This window comes from Heloderma suspectum, chromosome 7 (genome assembly GCF_057233095.1).
Source record: "Heloderma suspectum isolate Gila_16-S chromosome 7, 16-S_ref, whole genome shotgun sequence".
Lineage (NCBI taxonomy): Eukaryota > Metazoa > Chordata > Lepidosauria > Squamata > Helodermatidae > Heloderma > Heloderma suspectum.
This window is the reverse complement of record NC_139464.1, coordinates 45,933,248-45,953,102: the sequence shown is the minus strand read 5'-3', so window position 1 is coordinate 45,953,102 and position 19,855 is coordinate 45,933,248. Positions and strand designations below refer to the sequence as shown.

The following is a 19,855-nucleotide window of genomic DNA, read 5'->3' as shown; positions in this document are numbered from 1 at the left end:
GTTAAAGGCGCGGCAACTCTGCCAGAAAATAGGTAGCAACCCTGCTTAAAATCCATAATCGTGTCCAACCCCTCTGCGCGCACACTTCCCTCGCCCCCTCTCGTAATAAAGTTGTGATGAACGCAAGCAACCTCCTTCCCTCCTCCACAAAATGAAAAAAGGATGTGGGGAAAGGTGACCACATTTTCATTAACAAAAACTACAACTCCCAGGATGCCTCACGACAAGCAGCTGCGTTATAAGGCACGAAATCGTGACCTCCTCTCGCCGCCTCCGCTCTACAATTGCCTGAGTGCCTTTGGGAGCAAAAACAACAAAGAGTGAGGAAGGAGAGGAGGGAAAGAGAGAGCCATCCAGCGCAAGCGCAAAAGGCGGAGAAGCTAAGGAGCGAATCACAACCCAGGAAACAAAACTGCCGGCTTTCAAATCCTCCGCCTCCCTTAACGCCATCATCCTCGCAGGCTGCGGCTGCGGTAGTAGCTGCAACGTGACAGGCTGGAATCAGACGCTTCGCAGGTAAGCGGCCGCGGGGATCCGCTCGCGCAGGTGCGGGCAGTTGATTGGCTTGATTTATTGTAGGGTGGTTGGTAAGTTGGCGGGAAGGTGAGTCCGTAATTTCGCGTCCTGAGATCTGCTCCGCTCCGGTCACACCGGGGACGGGGGGGCGGGCGGGCGGGCAGGCAGGCGAGGAAGAGATCGGCACTGTTGGGAAAGGAGGCACTTGCTCTTTGCCCTTTGGATTACACGTGTAGGCTCATCCATATATCTCCGCTGTACACGTATCACGGGCTGCTAGGGGCTGAGCTCGTGTTTGGGCTGTCAGAGGAGACGCCGATCTGACCTCCCCTCCGCTGAACACTTCTTCCGACCAAAGCCGCTCCGTCTCCTCCCTGTATGACGTTATGCCCTCGTTGGCTCAGCCGCTTTAGGTCTCCATCGTGAGAGCGGAATGGCTAGGGAGACTTGGGCAGGTTGTGTAATTATGTTGCGTGCGTGTGAAGTTCTGGCATTACAGCGCGACGGTCTCGGGTAGGCTCGTATTCGTCGCCTGCCTCTCCTCTGTCGTGGCGTTGCTTAGAGAAGAACGGGGAAAGACGCTGACAGTGCAGTCCATGTATGCCTACTGGGAAGTCCCATAGAATCCAATGGGGCGTACGCCCAAGTAAGTGTATACGATGGCAACCCACACTGGCTAAACAACTGCTTACATTGTATCTAGTTTGATTGAGCAATGACTGACGAGAAAAATAATAACTTTCAACAATAGGAAATGCGTAAAGAAATCTACTACAAAGTAGGAGGAATAGGACGGGGGGGGGACGACATAGGTTAATTAACACTTCCGGGATTTTTTTTGGGAAGTGACTCTGTCTACTTTTTCACTGTCATGACAAGTCACTAGTAAATAATGTTATAGCTATTTCTGAATTGAAGAGATGTTGATAATGTGGTTTCAGTAGTTCAGCACAGATACAAGTCACTAGGATGTTTATAAGAATAGGAGTGCACAACTCAAACCATCCCAGGACCATTTTAATGTGTTATTAAAATATTTATATCCTGGTTTTCAGGAAGGCAGCTTACAACAACCAACAATAAATAAAAACTCAACAGCCAGACCAGAAAACTGACAACATGAAACATTTCTCTCTCTCATAATACTAGAACCCAGGGTCATCCCATGAAACTGATTGGTGGGTGAGTCAGGATAGATATAAGGAAGTATTTCTTCACACAGTGCATAGTTAAACTGTGGAATTTGCTACAAGAAGTAGTAGTGATGGCACCAGTTTGGATGGCTTTAAAATGGGATTAGACAAACTCATGGAGGAGGAGGGAGCAATCCTATGGCTGCTAGTCAGCAGCTCCGAAGTCAGTTCCTGGAGAACCGACCTCCCCCCATTCCGCACTGCCTCGTAGGCAGTGCAGAACAGCCTCGCGCTCCGTGCTCAGAAGAGGAGCGCAGAGCGGCCAAAACAGGGTGTTCTGGGGTGGGGAAGGTAGAAATGCTGGTATGACACATTCTATGTGTTGTCCAGCAGCCTCCTCCCCCCGCTCTGCCTTCCTGTGGCTAGATAGTGAAAATTGGCTGTCTAGCTGCAAATCCAGGGCAGGAGAAGCACAGAAGGAAAGATCCCCTCCATGCTTCTGCCCTTTGTTGGATAGGCGGTCGCCTCTGAGTTCGGAGGCAGCCACCTATCCCTATAGCATTGCGCCCTAAAGCCATCAAAGGCTACTAGTCATCATGGCTATATTACCTCCAGTATCAGAGATAGTATCCCTCTGTATATCAGTTGCTGGGTAACATGAGCGGGACAGTGCTATTTCACTCATATCCTATTTGTAGGCTTCCCACAGGCAACAGGTTGGCTACTGTGAAAACAGAAGCTAGACTAAATGGACCCTTGGTCTGATCCAGCATGACTCTTATGTTCTTATGATGAGGTAACACAAAAGATGGTGTAAGAAAATGTCTTAGCGGTGTGTCAAAATACAATGAGATCTCCTGGGGTAATAGAGAGGTCCACCAAAGTGCCACAGCTGAAAAGCCCTGCCCTCTGTCTTCACCAGTTACAGTATTGATGGTGGTAGAATATGAATGACCACAGTGGGTAGTCAGAATCATAGGGATGGGTGGGAGGAAGTGAGCCTTTTAAGTAACCTGGCCCCAAACTATTTAGAGCAGGGATGGGGAACCTGTGGCCCTCCAGATGTTTTTGGATGTCAAATCCCATCAGCTCCAGCCAGCACAGCTAATGGTCAAGGATCATGAGAATTGTAGTCCAACAACATCTGGAGGGGTACAGGTTCCCTGTCCCTGATTCAGAACTTTAAAGAAAATTACCAACAGTTTTGAATTGTGCTTAAAGTGAACCAGAAGCCAATGATAACTGAAGTCAAATTCTCTGAAAAAACACAGCCCCAAACCCTGGGTGTAGACTTTTGAATCAGCTGAAGTTTTGAAATACTTTCAGAGATGCCTCACATTGAGTCCTTAACAGTATCATCTATATGTGATGAAGGCATGTTTGACAGTGACCAGATCTGCCTTCTGAAGGAAAGAGCGCAGTCAGTGCCACAGCTGCTACCTGACTATTCTGGAGCAAAGCTGGTCCAGAAGTAATCCCAAACGGCAAGCCTGATCCTTTGAAGGCAGACTTTACATCTTGCACAGGATTAACATCCTACTGACAACCAGCACTTCTGTCTTATCTGGGTTAAGTTTTAGCTTGCTAGCCCATCTCTGAACAAACTTTCTAGGATAGGATGGAAATGAAAAGAATGGGTTTCATTAGCATATTGACGATATTGCACCACAAATCCCTGAACAACCTCTTCCAGTGGTTTCGTGTCAGTGTTGAATAGCAGGGAGCGGGGTGGAGGATAGCTATAGCTAATAGCTATAGGGTCAAGCAATAGCCCCTGCTGTCTAGGTAGAGCCAGAGCCACTGCAAAGCCGTTTGTGGGCTGCCTTGCAACAGTGATAGCCATATGGTCAACAATGACTACCTACATCATTTTGCAACGTATATATCTGTCCAAACAAAAGCACTGATCTGTTGCCATATTGATGAGCATGATAGTTGTATAGAATTATATCATGTGTTTAGCTCGCTATTGTAAGCTGCCTTGTGCACGTGAAGAGGCAGGTTATGCATATTTTTAAAGACTTACATAAATAATTGTAAGAATCCCTGATGATCTTAGGTGCAGCTCATGACTCGAGCATCGTGTCTGCAAGTGCAGGCAGCACACAAGCTGGCAGATACAGGCCCTCCTCCAAGACTCTGATGTTGAAGGAGGCTTTGAATACACTCTTAGGGCTGAAGCCAAATAGACTGCTTCCCCTGGTTACCTTCTATAAAGCAGGCTGCCTAAAATTGAGGACAGGGCTATCAATGAGTAGGGCAGGATTTGATTAGCATGTTGTATGATTGTTGTTGTAGTTGCTTATTATGCTGTTTAAGAACATAAGATACGACTTGTAGAATCAGACAGAATCCAGTCCAGCATCCTGTTTCCCACAGTTGTCTCTGGGAAGCCCACAAGCAGGACATGAAGGCAAAGTCCCTTTCCTATTGTTGCCTCCCAGCAACTGGTATTCATTGGTCTACTCCCTCTGGACCTGACGCTTCCATATTGTCAGAGTTGAAAGAATATGTCGAACCACCATTTTTCGAACAGGATTCAGGTGGAACCCAGGTAGTTTAAAAGGTAGTTAACAGAATGTTAATGCTAGTAGGTATAATTAGGTTCATGGGGGAATGTGACACCTCCAGTCTAAAAATAGTGTGAAGGTGATCTTTTAGAAGGTGGCAAGCAAAGGCAGTGCTGTGGACCTATGTTCTGGTGCAGGCATGCAGTGATAAGCAAATGGTATTCCGTACTATCTAAACAGTGATATTAATGCAGAACATTTTGAAATAATATGTGAGATGGCAGAATGTCTTGCTGTGAACTTTAGAGGCACTCTTAGCCTATCTGGACAATGTGGCTTGGAAGAATATTCAGTGTGAAAGTTACCCAAAAATGCAAGAATAGTGAATATTGATTTAGTCCATAATCAAAGAGGAGTGCGTCCCTTAACTAAACGTCCAAGAATGATTTTGGCTAAGAGAACTTTGGTTATTGGGCAGTTTAGAAATGAAATAAAATAAATGATTTCATGTCGAAATCAATGGCATCCCATTTTAATTTTGAAAAGTACCTGCAGAGTTGTTTTTAGCGCAGAACACACACAAGCCTCAATTTCCCACACAACTGAATTCTGCAACCTGTATAAATCTTACAGATTTGGAAATCGTACAGAGCAATCCTATGCATGTCTATTCAGAAGTAAGCATTGTTGAGTTCAATGGGACTTACTCCCAGATAGGTGTGCTTAAGATTGCAGCCTTAGTCTGCTTCTGCTAGGGTTGTTTTCTCAATCCCTGCATTATTTGTTATCCTCCTCCTTCTCCCACTCCCTTCCTGTGTTCCAAATGCCCTGGTGGCACTGGCATGTAGAGCAGTTGTGTTTTTTTACCGCTCCTGTCTGCTGCCTCTAGCCTGGAGAAACAACCCATGATTCTGGGTTTTCACATAATGGAAATGGTTTAAACAACCCAGGGTTCACAACCCAACAACATACCATGGATTCTTTTTCTGGGTTGTTTGTGGCTAACAAACCATGGTTTGTTAGCATGGCTGCAGTCACACATCATGACAATCCAGAATTCAACAACCCATACCATGGGTTAGCATTATATGTGAACAAGGCCAGTGCCTTTAGTAGGGTGAGACAGAACTGGCAGTGGCTACTACAGTGTGTAATCATTTCAGTGCCTCTCCTTTTCCTGTCAAATTTGGAATGACTAATAAAGTAATCTAATGTAGTATGAAATTTAGAGTAAGAGTTTGCTTATGCCAGAGCTCCATGTTCAGTTTCTTTGCAGGTTTGTTAGTGGCTGGGATAGAGCCCAGCTGGAGGATCACAATGTATAGTTGGGGGAATGCTTCCTTCTCTCTCCTTCACATATTATTGAGAGAAAAGATAGACAGATATCAGGATGAAGAATCTGACTGCCAATATTTGTTTTAAGGTGCAATCCTATGCATGTTTAGACAAACAAAGGCTTTCAACTCCCAGCCCTATTTTCATGCATAGGATTGCATCCTTAGTCTTCTGTTCCCCTCAGTGAATGTTTCTTTGCCTGGGCTATACAGGTACAGAAATACTTCTAACGTAGGGTTGGATGGGGTGGAAATCAGGAGCAGGACTTAAGAAAATTAATATTTGCTGAATGAATGTGTTGCTGACTTAAAAAAAATATATGGATGCAGCTTTCTGAGTTCTTCTGGGTAGTGACTGTGGCCTTCCAATTGATTTGACACCCTCACCTTCATTCATCTTCAGTCTCATGCTATCCGTTGCCTCTTGACATTGGCTGACACTGAATACTAAACCAAGCTACATTATTTATGTGGAACTCAGCAGAAGCATTGTGGTACACCAGTAAACTATTCATGTTTAATAGCTATTCTCTAATCCTAGGCTCTCAGAACTGTCATGTGGTGACTTGGGTAATTTTTTGTTCTTTTATTTTCCCCTGTAACATGTGACATGGCCTGATTGCTTTGACTGCTTTTTATAGGTACATTGTTGTCCTCACAGGGAGCTTTCATTCTGGTATTAGACTGCTTTGACCCCTCCTGTTCTCTTCTTGTGGCATACCATAATGTAAGGTAGTCAGATTATTATTCTATTGAATTGTGCTCTATAGGTAACTGCTTTCATGGCTGAACCGTTTGCTCCCCTCTCTTGGCTGCCTCTTTTTTCCTATGAGCACCAAAATAATGAGAGAGGGGAGCAAGGGGTTAAGCATGAAATCAGTTACCAATAAAACAACAAATTCAACAGAATAATAACCTGTGACTACCTTACATTGGAGTATACCACAAGAACAGGAGGGGCAAAAACACGCTAATCCCTCAGGGCCTACTCTCTGGGAATTACATCCTTCCCCGTCTTCATTGGTGCTGTCTAATTTCTCTCTCTGTTTTTTCAGCATCCTTCGTGACTGGTAATCAGCAGAGGTTCACACAATCCAGAAATGGCATCAGACGACATTGCTAAACTGGCGGAGTCACTTGCTCAAACCCAAGTGGGCGGAGGGCAGCTGAGTTTCAAAGGCAAGAGTCTGAAGCTCAATACTGCAGAAGATGGTAAGAGGAATACCACTGCTGTTGATGTCACAGCTTTAATTTTGAAATTTTTCGCAACATGTTGGATCCTGAAAAAGCCCAGCCAAAGATACGTGGATATACCATAATAATCTTGGATTGCAGTAGCATAAATGTGCATTTCAGTTGGAAGAGGGGTAGGCAAATTGCAGCCCCCCAAATCCTTTTCAGTGTTATATGGATATATGTTAAGAACAAGGACTGCAAGAAGGTGGGAGGAGAGGATTAGATCTTAGTCAGAGCCTTGCACCACACACAGCCAATTCTCTCCTCCCAGGATCTTAAATTGACTTAAAAACATGGTTTAAGATGCTGGCTTGTTCTGATGAAATGTGAAGCTATGGTTAATGAGCGACTTTCAGGGTTTAGTTGCTGCAAGCCATAAAAAGAAGAGAGAAGGGACTGTGTGTTCGAACAAAAGGTTTGTGCATGCCTCACCTTATTAAACTGAGTTATGATCATCCAAAGGATGGGTGAATGGATCATGGATTGTTTGCAAGGTTTTGTTGATTTTTTTAAAAAATGGCTGGTTATACAAATCAGCTCCAGCCCATCAGCTCATCATAGCTTTTCAATACGGTCCTCCATCTGAAAAGCTTGCCTGACAGGCAAAGTGGCACTTTCCTTTCCCACACTCCGTCAATGCACATTTTTTCTAGAATATGTAGATGAGGTTGCCATTCTTCTAGTTGGCACTTGGTTGCTGACTGAAGAAAGTGTTATGCATCAACTGAATGGAAACTTTGAGACAGTTACTTGAAACAAGTAGTATATGGTGCAGAGTAGCCTAAATCAGGAGTGGGGATTCCCTCCTGGGACATCCCCCAGGGGCCACTTGATATCAAGGATATCCCTTCTGAAGCCCCGCCCCTCTACATCATCAGTTCCCAGTTCAGCTCCACAAAAGGGCTACCTTTCTGCAGCTCTGACTGGAGGGAAACCCTGCTTTAATCTCTGATCACTGACAAGATGAGCTGGGATTGTCAGCTCAGTGCTCCAGAAAGACAGCCCTTTCTGCAGCTCCCACCTTGGGGAAACCCAGCAGGGGAGGGGCCTAGTAGAAGAGTTGGTGAGACAACCTGCATGGGACGTATTTGCCCTACAGGCTGTAGGTTCCCTATCCTTGGCCTGAATGCTGCTCCACTGTTAAATCATCCCTTTTTAAAATCTTTTGTTTCTCAAAAATAATATAAATCATTAATTTACCTCCTTGTTAGGAAGCTGCCTTATACTAAGTCTTGTGACACCTTAAATATTAATTCATTTATTATGGCATAAGCTTTCCCCTACTAGAATTCACTTTATCTGATACATGAAGTGTTATCCTAAATTGGTAGGTGTATAATTTATTTATTGAGAACATTTATGTCCTTCTCTTCATCCTGTTTCGATTTCAGGGTGGTGTTATATCATAATATAAGTTATATCATAATATAAAATGCAACCATAAAACAGGAAATGCAGTATTTAAAGGCAGAGTTAAACATGGCAACAGTTTAAAATGCCTAGGCAAATAAAAATGTTTTTACCTAGCACCATAAAGATTGCGGCATAGGTGCCAGGTGAGCTTCTTTAGGGTGGGCATTTCATAATCATGGTGCCACTGCTGAAAACGACATCTCCCTTGTGATAGAGTAAGATACTTCTGATAAAGTGGGCACCTGGAGAAGGGCCTCAGCAGAAGGTCTTAATGCATAGGCAGGTAGGTATGGGAACAGAGGCTCCTTGAGGTATATGTACACATGGGTGCAGAGAATAAAAATATAAGCAGTGAGGTCGGGGGCGAATGAAATGTAAAAAATACTGACAATTATGTTCAAAGCTTAAATATATATAAAATAATCACAGTGACCATTGACAAAGAAATATTGATGAGAACAAAAATATCCTGGCCTTGGTAAGCTACTTAAGATATATATGGGATACAAATACATTATCTCTATTCAGTGCATAGGTGATAGAACTGAACTCTTAAAAAGTTGTAGTTCAGTGGTTTCACATTGGAGTCTCCATTTCAAGTTCCTTTGTTGAAAAATTGCCTGTTTATGACACGCACAACACACCAACCCATTGTAGGTTGTTGTCTGGAATACCCAATGGGTTAGCATGTCATCTGAACCCGGACAGCTTCCTGCAGGGTGGGTTAATTTTTTTAAGCAAGCCATGACAACAACCAATGGCTTGTTCTAGGGGTTGTTTTACCCATGATGGGTTGGCATGTCGTCTGAACCTGGGACACCCAATCCATCATGTGTTGAGGGAAGCAGAGAGAGTCACTTGGCAAAAACAGCAAAAACCTCTACCACTCGTCCCAATCGCGGGCATGATTGCTCTTCCTAGTCGCAGGCAAGCCACCTCAAGCCTCCCTCACTAGTGGCAGCTCCACTAACAGTGCCCAAATGGCACTTTGCAGGCTCTGTCATTGGCTCCCTTGCCTTTAAAAAAAATGTGTTCCAGCCAATTGACTTTTTTTTGCATCGGTCTTTCATGATAGCAGAATAACACTATAGCACGGTGAAGTGTTTTTTTTTTTTAAAGGGCCAGGGGGAGGCAGGGTCCTGCATAGCAGAACCTGTCTTGTCTGCCCATCCCAATCCCGTCCCTACTCTGATCACTGCCCCTTTTTGGTCACCACCTTTGTTTTTTCTTCAATTGGGTGGAAGGGGGGTCTTTTGCAATAGCAGAATAGCGATACAGCACCATGAAGAAATTTTTTAAAAGGAAAAAAGCTGCCCAGGACAGTAGGGATGAAACTGACCAAGACATTGATAGAATGGGGAAAACATCAGGTACCAACAGTACAAGGTGGGGCTGGGGGACAGAACAGGAATATGTCCCCGGCAACTGTCAGTTTCACCTTTGGAATAGCACTGTAGTGCTGCCCAAGTAGATATGGAGACAGAGTTGGCATCCGGGTTTATAGCAGTGTCTGGTCTCTGTGTTATGTGGCTTGTTGTAGCTGGTGAGCAGGTGTTTAGGCTAGGGGGCTATCCGTAAGCCAGGGCAGGCCAACTACCTAAAGCCTGTGAGAGGGAAGTATTGCTGTCCAGGCTGGGCTGTAGTTCATTCATACATTTGGAGTGATATTAGCTGGGAGCTATAGGTGACAAGTGGTGCTCTGTCACTTTCTAGATTATTCCTGGGTACCAGTCTGGCCTTGTTGGTTTGCTTTTTTCACTTCATTGGGTCGTTATTGTAGTGTAAGAAATGTCTGGTGTATAAACCCTTAACTTCAGGATCTCTGTTTTACAGATTGACATAATGTGTTCTAGAATGGAGAAAGATGTCCTTACTTTATATGGGAATTGTATTCCCTCAAGGGCAGGTGTCATCTTTCAAGGGAAACCCAAATGTTTCACTGAGTAGGTCTAGAGTTAGTTCAAGTGTTAAATGAGGTCAGGAAAACTAAAACACGTCATATAGTACCTAAAGAGAGACTTGCAGATCTTATCTCTGTTGAGTCCCAAATGACTTCTGAAGGTCATGGATCTCTTCATGGATAATGCACATAATGTTAGAACCAGCTATCAGAAATCTGTGTAATGCATGTTTCTTTTAATATCTGAAATATTTTGCTTCAAACCATTTGGGTAAGGATTGTGTTGTCACTCCTCCCTTCTTGCCCTTTAACATGGTAGGGGGTAGTAAGGATATGGAACAGGAACCAAAAGGGGCAGATAGGCACACTTTGGGTTGGAGTGCAGAAGCCCAACCCAGAGTTCCTAAGCAAGCCCACCCCCCTCGCCTCTTTTTCTCATTCATGAGAACAGGAACCTTGTGTTGTTGTTTTAAAAAGAAGAAAAGAAAAAAAAATAGATTCCCAGGAAACCAAGTTCATGTCTGATTTTGAGTTCTGAATGCAGAATGGATGTACAATTACGCTTCATAGGCAAATGCTTTGTGTTTGCTCCTCCATGAAAAAACCCATGCTAGTTGTGAAAGGTACAAGCAAGGGAATGATTCCGGGAGAGAATCCAAACACTCTCAATACATAGCCTAGGCTGTAAACATAATTGTTCCTCCAGAGGTTTGATGGCATTCATGTAGCACAACTGGCACTGTTAGCACTGCAACCTTAATTTTCAGAAGGAGTAATACTCTGCTTACTCTATGCAGCTGAAGAGGTGATTAAAGAGATTGAGGAGTTTGATGGCCTGGAAGCACTGCGTCTGGAAGGCAACACTGTCGGGGTGGAAGCAGCAAAAGTCATTGCCAAAGCTCTGGAAAATAAATCCCAGCTCAAGGTGAAAATTTCAATGGATGATGAAGGGTGGAGTAGAAAACTCATTATTTTTCATAGTTCCCACAAGACAAAGTAGTCATGGAAATGCACCTTAAATTCATTGATTGATTAGCAGATAACACAGACCCGGGGAGATCTGTGACATTAGCAAGCATTTAGAAACATCTAGAACTGTCTTGTTCAGTTGTTCAGTCGTATCTGACTCTTTGTGACCCCATGGACCATAGCACGCCAGGCCTTCCTCTCCTGCGTTCTCTCACAGAGTGTGCTCAAGTCCATATTCATTGCATCGGTGATACTATCTAGCCATCTCATCCTCTGCCGTCCCCTTCTCCTTTTGCCTTCAATCTTTCCCAGCATCAGGGTCTTTTCCAGAGAGTTTTCTCTTTGCATTAGGTGGCCAAAATATTTGAGCTTCAGCTTCATTATCTGTCCTTCCAATGAGCACTCAGGGTTGATTTCCTTTAGGATGGACTGATTTGACCTCCTTGCAGTCCAGGGGACTCGTAAGAGTCTTCTCCAGCACCACAGTTCGAAAGCATCCATTCTTCGGCGCTCAGCCTTCCTTATAGTCCAGCTCTCACAGCCATACATTACTACTGGGAAAACCATAGCTTTGATTAGACGGACCTTTGTCGGCAAGGTGATGTCTCTGCTTCTTACTGTGCTGTATAGGTTTGCCATAGCTTTCCTCCCAAGGAGCAAGCGTCTTTTAATTTCATGGCTACAGTCACCATCTGCGGTGATCTTGGAGCCCAAGAAAGTAAAATCTGTCACTGCTTCCATTTCTTCCCCTTCTATATGCCAGGAAGTGATGGGGCCAGATGCCATGATCTTAGGTTTTTTAATGTTGAGTTTCAAACCAGCTTTTGCCCTCTCCTCTTTCACCCTCAACAAGAGGCTCTTGAGATCCTCTTCGCTTTCTGCCATTAGGGTGGTATCGTCTGCATATCGGAGGTTGTTGATAATTCTCCCGGCAATCATAATTCTGACCTGTGATTCATCCAACCCGGCGTTTCTCATGATGTACTCTGCATATAAGTTAAATAAGCAGGGCGACAATATGCAGCCTTGTCGTACTCCTTTCCCAATTTTGAACCAATCGGTTGTTCCATGTCTGGTTCTTACTGTTGCTTCTGACCCTCGTACAGGTTTCTCAGGAGACAGGTAAGGTGGTCTGGTACTCCCATCTCTTTAAGAATTTGCCACAGTTTGTTGTGATCCACACAATCAAAGGCTTTAGCGTAGTCAATGAAGCAGAAATAGACGTTTTTCTGGAATTCTCTTGCTTTCTCCATGATGCAGCGAATATTGGCAATTTGATCTCTAGTTCCTTTGCCTCTTCGAAACCCTGCTTGTACTTCCGGTAGTTCTCGGTTCGCATACTGCTGAAGCCTAGCTTGTAGGATTTTGAGCATCACCTTGCTGGCATGTGAAATGAGTGCAATTGTGAGGTAGTTTGAACACTCTTTGGCGTTGCCCTTCTTTGGAATTGGAATGTAAACTGACCTTTTCCAGTCTTGCGGCCATTGTTGAGTGTTCCAAATTTGTTGGCATATTGAATGCAGCACTTTAACAGCATCATCTTTTAGGATTTTAAATAGCTCAGCTGGAATACTGTCATCTCCGCTAGCTTTGTTGTTACTAATGCTTCCTAAGGCCCACTTGACTTCACTCTCTAGGATGTCCGGCTCAAGTTCAGTGACCACACTATCATGGCTAACAGGGACATTCAGATCTTTCCTGTATAGTTCTTCTGTGTATTCTTTTCACCTCTTCTTAATCTCATCTGCTTCTGTTAGGTCCCTGCCTTCTTTGTCCTTTATCATCCCCGTCTTTGCACAAAACGTTCCCTTGAGATCTCCAATTTTCTTGAAGAGATCTCTAGTCTTTCCCATTCTGTTGTTTTCCTCGATTTCTTTGCATTGTTCATTTAAGAAGGCCTTCTTGTCTCTCCTTGCTATTCTCTGGAACTCTGCATTCAGTTGGATATATCTTCCCCTCTCTCCCTTTCTTTTCGCGTCCCTTCTTTTGTCAGCTACTTGTAAAGTCTCATCAGACAGCCACTTTGCTTTCTTGCACTTCTTTTTCTTTGGGATGGATTTCGTTGCTGCCTCCTGAACAATGTTTCGGACCTCCGTCCATAGTTCCTCAGGCACTCTGTCTATCAGGTCTAATCCCTGAAATCTATTCCTCACCTCCACTGTATATTCATCAGGGATATGATTGAGGTCATACCTGAATGGTTTAGTGGTTTTCCCTACATTCTTCAATTTAAGCTGAAATTTTGCAACAAGCAGCTCATGATCTGAGCCACAGTCAGCTCCAGGTCTTGTTTTGACTGACTGTATTGAGCTTCTCCATCTTTGGCTGCAAAGTACATAATCAATCTGATTTCGATATTGACCATCTGGTGATGTCCATGTGTACAGTTGCCTCTTGTGCTGTTGGAAAAGAGTGTTTGCTATGATCAGCATGTTCTCTTGGCAAAAATCTATTAGCTTTTGTCCTGCTTCATTTTGTACACCAAGGCCATGCCTGCCTGTTATCCCGGTGATTTCTTGACTTCCTACTTTAGCATTCCAATCCCCTATGATGAAGAGGACATCTTTTTTTGGTGTTAGTTCTAGAAGGTGTTGTAGGTCTTCATAGAACCGATCAACCTCAGCTTCTTCAGCATCAGTGGTTGGGGCATAGACTTGAATTACTGTGATGTTGAATGGTTTGCCTTGGATTTGTACTGAGATCATTCTATCGTTTTTAAGATTGTACCCCAGTACTGCTTTTCCCACCCTTTTCTTGACTATGAGTGCTACTCCATTTCTTCTAAGGGATTCTTGCCCACAGTAGTAGATATGATGGTCACCTGAATTAAATTCGCCCATGCCTGTCAGTTTTAGTTCGCTGATTCCCAAGATGTCAATGTTCAGTCTTGCCATCTCATGTTTGACCTCTTCCTACTTACCTTGATTCATTGATCTTACATTCCAGGTTCCTAAACAATATTGTTCTTTACAGCATCGGATTTTCTTTTCACCACCAGACACATCCACAGTTGAGTGTCCTTTCGGCTTTGGCCCAGCCGCTTCACTCTTTCTGGCGCTACTTGAAAATACCCTCTGCTCTTCCCCAGTAGTATATTGGACACCTTCCGACCTGAGGGGCTCATCTTCCGGCGTCATATCTTTTAGCCTTGTGATACGTTCCATGGGGTTTTCTTGGCAAGAATACTGGAGTGGGTTGCCATTTCCTTCTCCAGTGGACCACATTTTGTCAGAACTCTCTGCCATGACCTGTCCGTCTTGGGTGGCCCTGCACGGCATAGCTTATGGCTTCAGTGAGTTACGCAAGCCCCTTCGCCACAACAAGTCAGTGATCCATGAAGGGATAGAACTGTCTTAGCGGTGTTGAATTATGTGGCATTAGTCATAGAGCTTCCTGCAACTCTACTGGAGAATGAAAATCTGTAGCAAATTAATTTTGATAAGCACTGCCTTATAAACCAGGAGGGAGCCTAACATTGGTTCTTTTATGTGCAAGGTACTCTTATGAAGCTTTGTATATTGTAGGGATAAAATGTTGGTACTGTTTGGGTAGATGTAAGGAAAGGGTCCAACTAGTAGATAAATACTAATTCAAATCATGGGTCAAGAAAAGTGCATTGTTTTTGCAAGGAGCAAAATGAAATACGAGAGTTGGGAGGAAAATATTTTTTTTATGTTTTTGCTGTAAGGGATATTCTATAATCGTTCTCTCCCTTTTGCCGCTAACTCTGAATACTGCATGCCTCCAGCACAGGGATGACTATTTGGGGGGCAGGGGTGATGCTTGTGTAGGTGGACTGTATTTTAAAGTAATTGGGGTTGGTGCTGTGCTGTTGAAGTTGATGTATTCTGGATGAAGCTGGGGACTGGTGCTGCTGCAGCTGTTTAGCAGGCTGTCGGGAGCCTGAGTCTGCTTGGAAACCAGGCATGTGCTACCTGCACCACTTGTTTCCCAGCACAGTTACTGGGCTTGCAGTGGCAGCAGTGGGGACCAGGGGGCCACGGAAACTGCCATGGCAGGTGTGATGTTGCCTACCTGTACCATGCAGGTTGTGTAGCTCTGCATATTATTCACCAAATTCTTTGTAGATAAGTAAGTACAAATAGTTTGTAATAAATCTACCATGATTTTTAAGTAGGTATATAATATGCATGTCTTATTCTAGAGGTGTCATTGGAGTGATATGTTCACCGGGAGACTGAGATCTGAGATTCCTCCTGCTCTGGTAAGTGTTGGACATGGCTGTTAATACCATCCCTTGTGCATTTTGTTATGTCTTCATGCATGTTTTTAGCTTGGCATTTTTCTCTGGCTAAAGTGCAGGAATGACCCCACCCTCCTTTGCCACACATGTGCACACTGTATGAAAGAAGGGTACGGGGTCATCACGGGTTGCTGGCTCAGTCCTCTTCCACTCAGTGCCACAACATACCTGTGAGGAAAAGGCCAGGAGAACAGTGGCATCCAGGAACAGCAGTAGGTGCAGGTCACTTGGTCATCCTGTCTGCTTGCCTGCCCCCCAGGGGTGCATCTCCAGGACCCGAAACAGAGACCAGGTTTGGACCACACACCATGGCTCATCGTGGGTTATTTAACCCACAATGAGCTGCAGTGCCTGCGGACACCAGGTTGCATATCCAGTCCTCACTCAAGGTTTGTTGTGGTGTGTGAACCTGGTGAATGTGGATTACGTGAGGGTAGAACAACCCTCACATAACCCTAAAACATGGGTTATGCAAGGGTTGTTTAATCCTCATTGCAAAGTGGGCATCTGTTATGCCATCATGGTGCCTCTCTCAAAGACCTGGCCTGATTATAGGTATACTTACTTTAGTAAGTCCCTCTGAGCACAGAAAGGCTTTACTCCCATGTAAGGATGCTTAAGAGTGTAGCCTTGGTGTTTTTCCTTCTTATTACACTTTCATACATGAGCTCAGCTACATCCTTTAATGCTGGAGGTAACTTGAACTGTTATGTCATGGATCACAAACTATTGTGGGCTTTGAGCCAGATCTCTCTCTCTCTCTCTCTCTCTGTAAGGGACTTAGTCAAATTGAACCTTCTGGTCATTTTGCAGATCTCTCTTGGAGAGGCTCTCATTTCTGCTGGCTGCCAGCTTATCGAGCTGGATCTCAGTGACAATGCCTTTGGGCCAGATGGAGTGCGTGGATTTGAGGCACTGCTGAAGAGCACTGCCTGTTTCACCCTGCAAGAACTCAAGTTAAACAACTGTGGCATGGGCATTGGTGGTGGCAAGGTAAAAAGCATTTCCTCGCTCTATACAAAGATGGGTCGTATAGTCCTTGGTTTCCAGTCTCCCTAGTTACTTGTTTTCATGCCAGTTGTTATTGCTTCAGGTTGTTGCTTTTAGAAGCCTCCACAAGCTGGTAGGGATGGGTACTCTTATCTTTCTCTAATGAAAAAAACTGTTTTGTAGCAGATACTCAAAAACAACACCTGATGCATTCTTCTGCCTACCATAGAGCATTCTTGAGGGAAACCAAAGCCTTAACTTGTCAGGATCAGCAAAGAACCTATGTCCTTATCTCACATGCAGGGGAATCTGAGCTGAAATCACACAGCCAAATTATTGTACCTTGCTGACCTAAATTACCTTCATGAAAACACCTTTAGTGTTGTGTAATGTTTCTAGCTGAGAGTGCCTGCGTTATGTATAGGAAATGGTAGCTTTAAAAAGTGTGCCTGGTAGGACTGGAATCCCTCAGGCTAAAATGACATTATAGCAATGTAAAATGCCTGTTTGTTTTTAGATCTTGGCAGGAGCTCTGAAAGAGTGTCACAGGAAGTCAAGTGCTCAAGGCAAGCCTTTGGCTTTGAAAGTGTTTGTGGCTGGCAGGAATCGCCTGGAAAATGATGGTGCGACTGCTCTTGCTGAGGCATTCAGAGTAAGTACAAAAAGCAGAGCCTTGGGACAAGGCAGTTAAGGGTGCAACCCTATTTGGATGCCCGTCAGCCTATGCTGAGCGGGAGGAGTGGAGGCTGATCTTTGCCTCCTGCCGCTCTGCATTTTTGCTAGATGGGCTTTTTTCCCCATTTAGCTGGGGCTCTGCGGAGCGGGAGGGAAGGAGGCTGGAGGATTCGTCATAAGCTGGCCTCCCCAGTCCCCTCCCTGCCCACAGAACTGCCCCTTTCCCTCCTCTCCGAGGTCACTTTTGTGACCTCAGAGATGCAGCTGGCATGGTAATCTCCACACCGGCTGCGAGGGGGTGGGGAGCTTGGACTCCTCCAACCTTGGATCCAAGAACCCAAACTATTATGTGCCCCCCCCGATGTTGTCTAGGGGCCATAGGATTGCTCTCTAAGGGTGCAATCCTATGCACATTTAGATAGGAAAAAAATCCTATGATTCCCAGCATTCCCCAGCCAACCATAAGAGTTGTAGGATTTTTTTTTTTATCTAAAAATGTGTAGGATTGTGCCTTAAGTTTACCTTGACATTTGTTATATGGGAAGGGAAAGTTTTCTTCACTGTAAGATACGCCCAAAGGAACATGCATATACTTCCTTCACAGTGCACCATACTGTCCTTTTTATTTAAAAAAAAATTGCTGTGCTACAACTCTGCTCTTCCTTGCATTTGAATGCTTTGAGTGGTGTGCATATTTGTTTCAGCATAAAACAGGGCTACTTGGTGCTCCCTAGTCATGGTTGGTTAGTATCAAAACCTCCTTGGCTTGTTTGCTTGCCTGTGCTCCCTGTTTCCTTATGGAATATGTAATGGTAGCTTACCTAATGTTTGCCCACACAACTCCCATGTTCTGCTCAATGCATCCCTAGCAGTTGTCTTTGTGGAAGCTGCTTCCTGCTGAGTGTGAAAGGCTAGTTAAGCCCTCACCAGTGCCTCCCAGTTTCCTCTGTGTTGTCCTTTTGATGGTAGAAGCATATTCACATGTTGTGATCAAGGCTGTTCACCAGTTAACACTCCATTTTGAGAGATTTGGCTAGTATCATCGTCACGTATTATACAAGCATTTAAAATATACCAGGTGTGATAAGTGAATGAAATACATAGGTCATCTTGCGATGTTCTGGTCTGAGGCTGCTTAGAACTTTAGAAGTCAAAACAGCTCTTCAAATTGAGCTGGAAAATAATTGTCAACCAGGGAAGCTGTTACGATTTGGTGTGGTCTGATCTACTGACACCAGACAAAACCCTCGCAGCTACATTGTGAACCAATTAAAGATAGTAGAAAGAGCTCCTGGCTGCTTCAGCCACCTGGGCAGGGCCAGGTCCAGAAGTACCCCCAAGCTGAGAGTTTGCTGCTTCAGGAGGAGTGCAACCTCATCCAGAATAGGATGTACCCACACTCCCTAAATCACCAGATGCAGTGCCCCCATTTTGTCTGGATGAAGCTTTTGTTTCTTCACCCTCATCCAGTCCCAAACTGTCACCGGACGCTGGCTGAATTTCAGAATTACTACTGGCTCTCCAAGGTCAGATGACAGAAACAAGAGGGAGCTGACATCTAATGAGTTGACGTCTAACCCAAATTTCTGCGTGATCTCACCTGATATTAAGTAACTGAAAACAGAACAAAGCAATATGTGTGGAACATGAGCTCTAGATAGCCTACTAGCCAGTAGAGCTGTGACTGGAATGGGCTAGGATATTGTAAAATGGGCTGCTAGAGCATTTACTCTGCACTTGAGTTGATTCTAGATCCTTATTTTGGATCCTAACATATTTTCTGATCATAACTGGCATATGGGCTTCAGAGGGAAGCTAGAGAACCTTGTCAAGATGACAGCAGAGTTTCTGCTGCTGCTCTTCATCACCTGTAGTGACCAAGGACCTCAATAGCTAAAGCCCAATGTATTTAAAATGTTGGGCCAGGTACCTAAAACAGTTTTTTTAAGCATGTAATTTTATCTTGCATTGCATTTTGAATCTCTAAGGTATAGGCTTTTTACTGAAGCCTTGAGGTCTAGAAACTTGGCTTTGTGTGGTATCTTTTAGAAGTTAACTTCAAGCAACAAAATAGCTTCAGAGTCCCAGCATTCTGGAATAATTGATGTACGTTAGCTATTTGCGATACTGAAAAGCTTGTCCCCTTTTGAATGCTTTGTGGAGTATAAAGGTTCAAAATAGGATATCCAGAGACTACTGCAGCCGATAGGGAGAAAAAATTCTGAGAACACCATTTCCCCAGGATTATCACCTTAACATCACCTTATCGCAGGTCTTCTATACTGGATTGCTCCTCAGGTTATCGGGACTTTGGAAGAAGTTCACATGCCACAGAATGGAATCAACCATCCAGGAATTACAGCCTTAGCTCAGGCCTTTGCTGTCAATCCCTTGCTGAGAGTGATCAACCTGAATGATAACACTTTCACAGAGAAGGGGGCTGTGGCCATGGCAGAGGTGAGTCCCTTTCAGTTATAATGTACACCTTTTTATGTTAATAGTGATTTGGGTCTGTGCCTGAACTGATGTTTTCAGCAAGGGAGTCTGAGGAACTGAGGCAAATAGTGTTGACAAAAGATGAAGTTCTCAACCTTATGGACAAATATAAAGGACATAAGTCACTGGGCCCAGATGGTTTCCATCCTACAGTTCTTAAAGAACTCACATATGAAACTGCTGATCTTCTAACCAAAATATGCAATATATCCCTAAGATCAGCCTCTGTACCAAAGGACTGCAAGATGGCCAATCTAACACCAATTTTTACAAAGGGATCCAGGGGGGATCCAGGAAGTTACAGGCTGGCTAGCTTAACATCTGTTCCGGTTAAGTTGGTTGAATGCATGATTAAAGATAAAATTGGTAAGCATATGGAAGGACAAGCCCTGCTGAAAAAGAATCAGCACGGCTTCTGC

General features: G+C 44.2%; 1 protein-coding gene across 2 annotated transcripts in view; it reads left to right on the top strand.

The window, feature by feature from the left end:
* Positions 1-215: 215 nt before the first annotated feature.
* Positions 216-19,855, top strand: part of RANGAP1 (Ran GTPase activating protein 1) — a 35,152-nt gene continuing 15,512 nt past the window's right edge. Inside the window, exons 1-7 of one of the 2 annotated variants that reach the window (XM_084809952.1) lie at positions 216-516; positions 6,549-6,705; positions 10,840-10,967; positions 15,177-15,236; positions 16,089-16,268; positions 16,783-16,917; positions 19,239-19,397. In XM_084809952.1, coding sequence (XP_084666078.1) covers positions 6,594-6,705; positions 10,840-10,967; positions 15,177-15,236; positions 16,089-16,268; positions 16,783-16,917; positions 19,239-19,397 — 774 coding nt within the window. In that variant the 5' untranslated portion in view covers positions 216-516; positions 6,549-6,593. Of the gene's footprint in view, positions 517-927; positions 1,163-6,548; positions 6,706-10,839; positions 10,968-15,176; positions 15,237-16,088; positions 16,269-16,782; positions 16,918-19,238; positions 19,398-19,855 lie in introns of those variants that run through there. The other variant, XM_084809953.1, reaches the window with a different exon arrangement.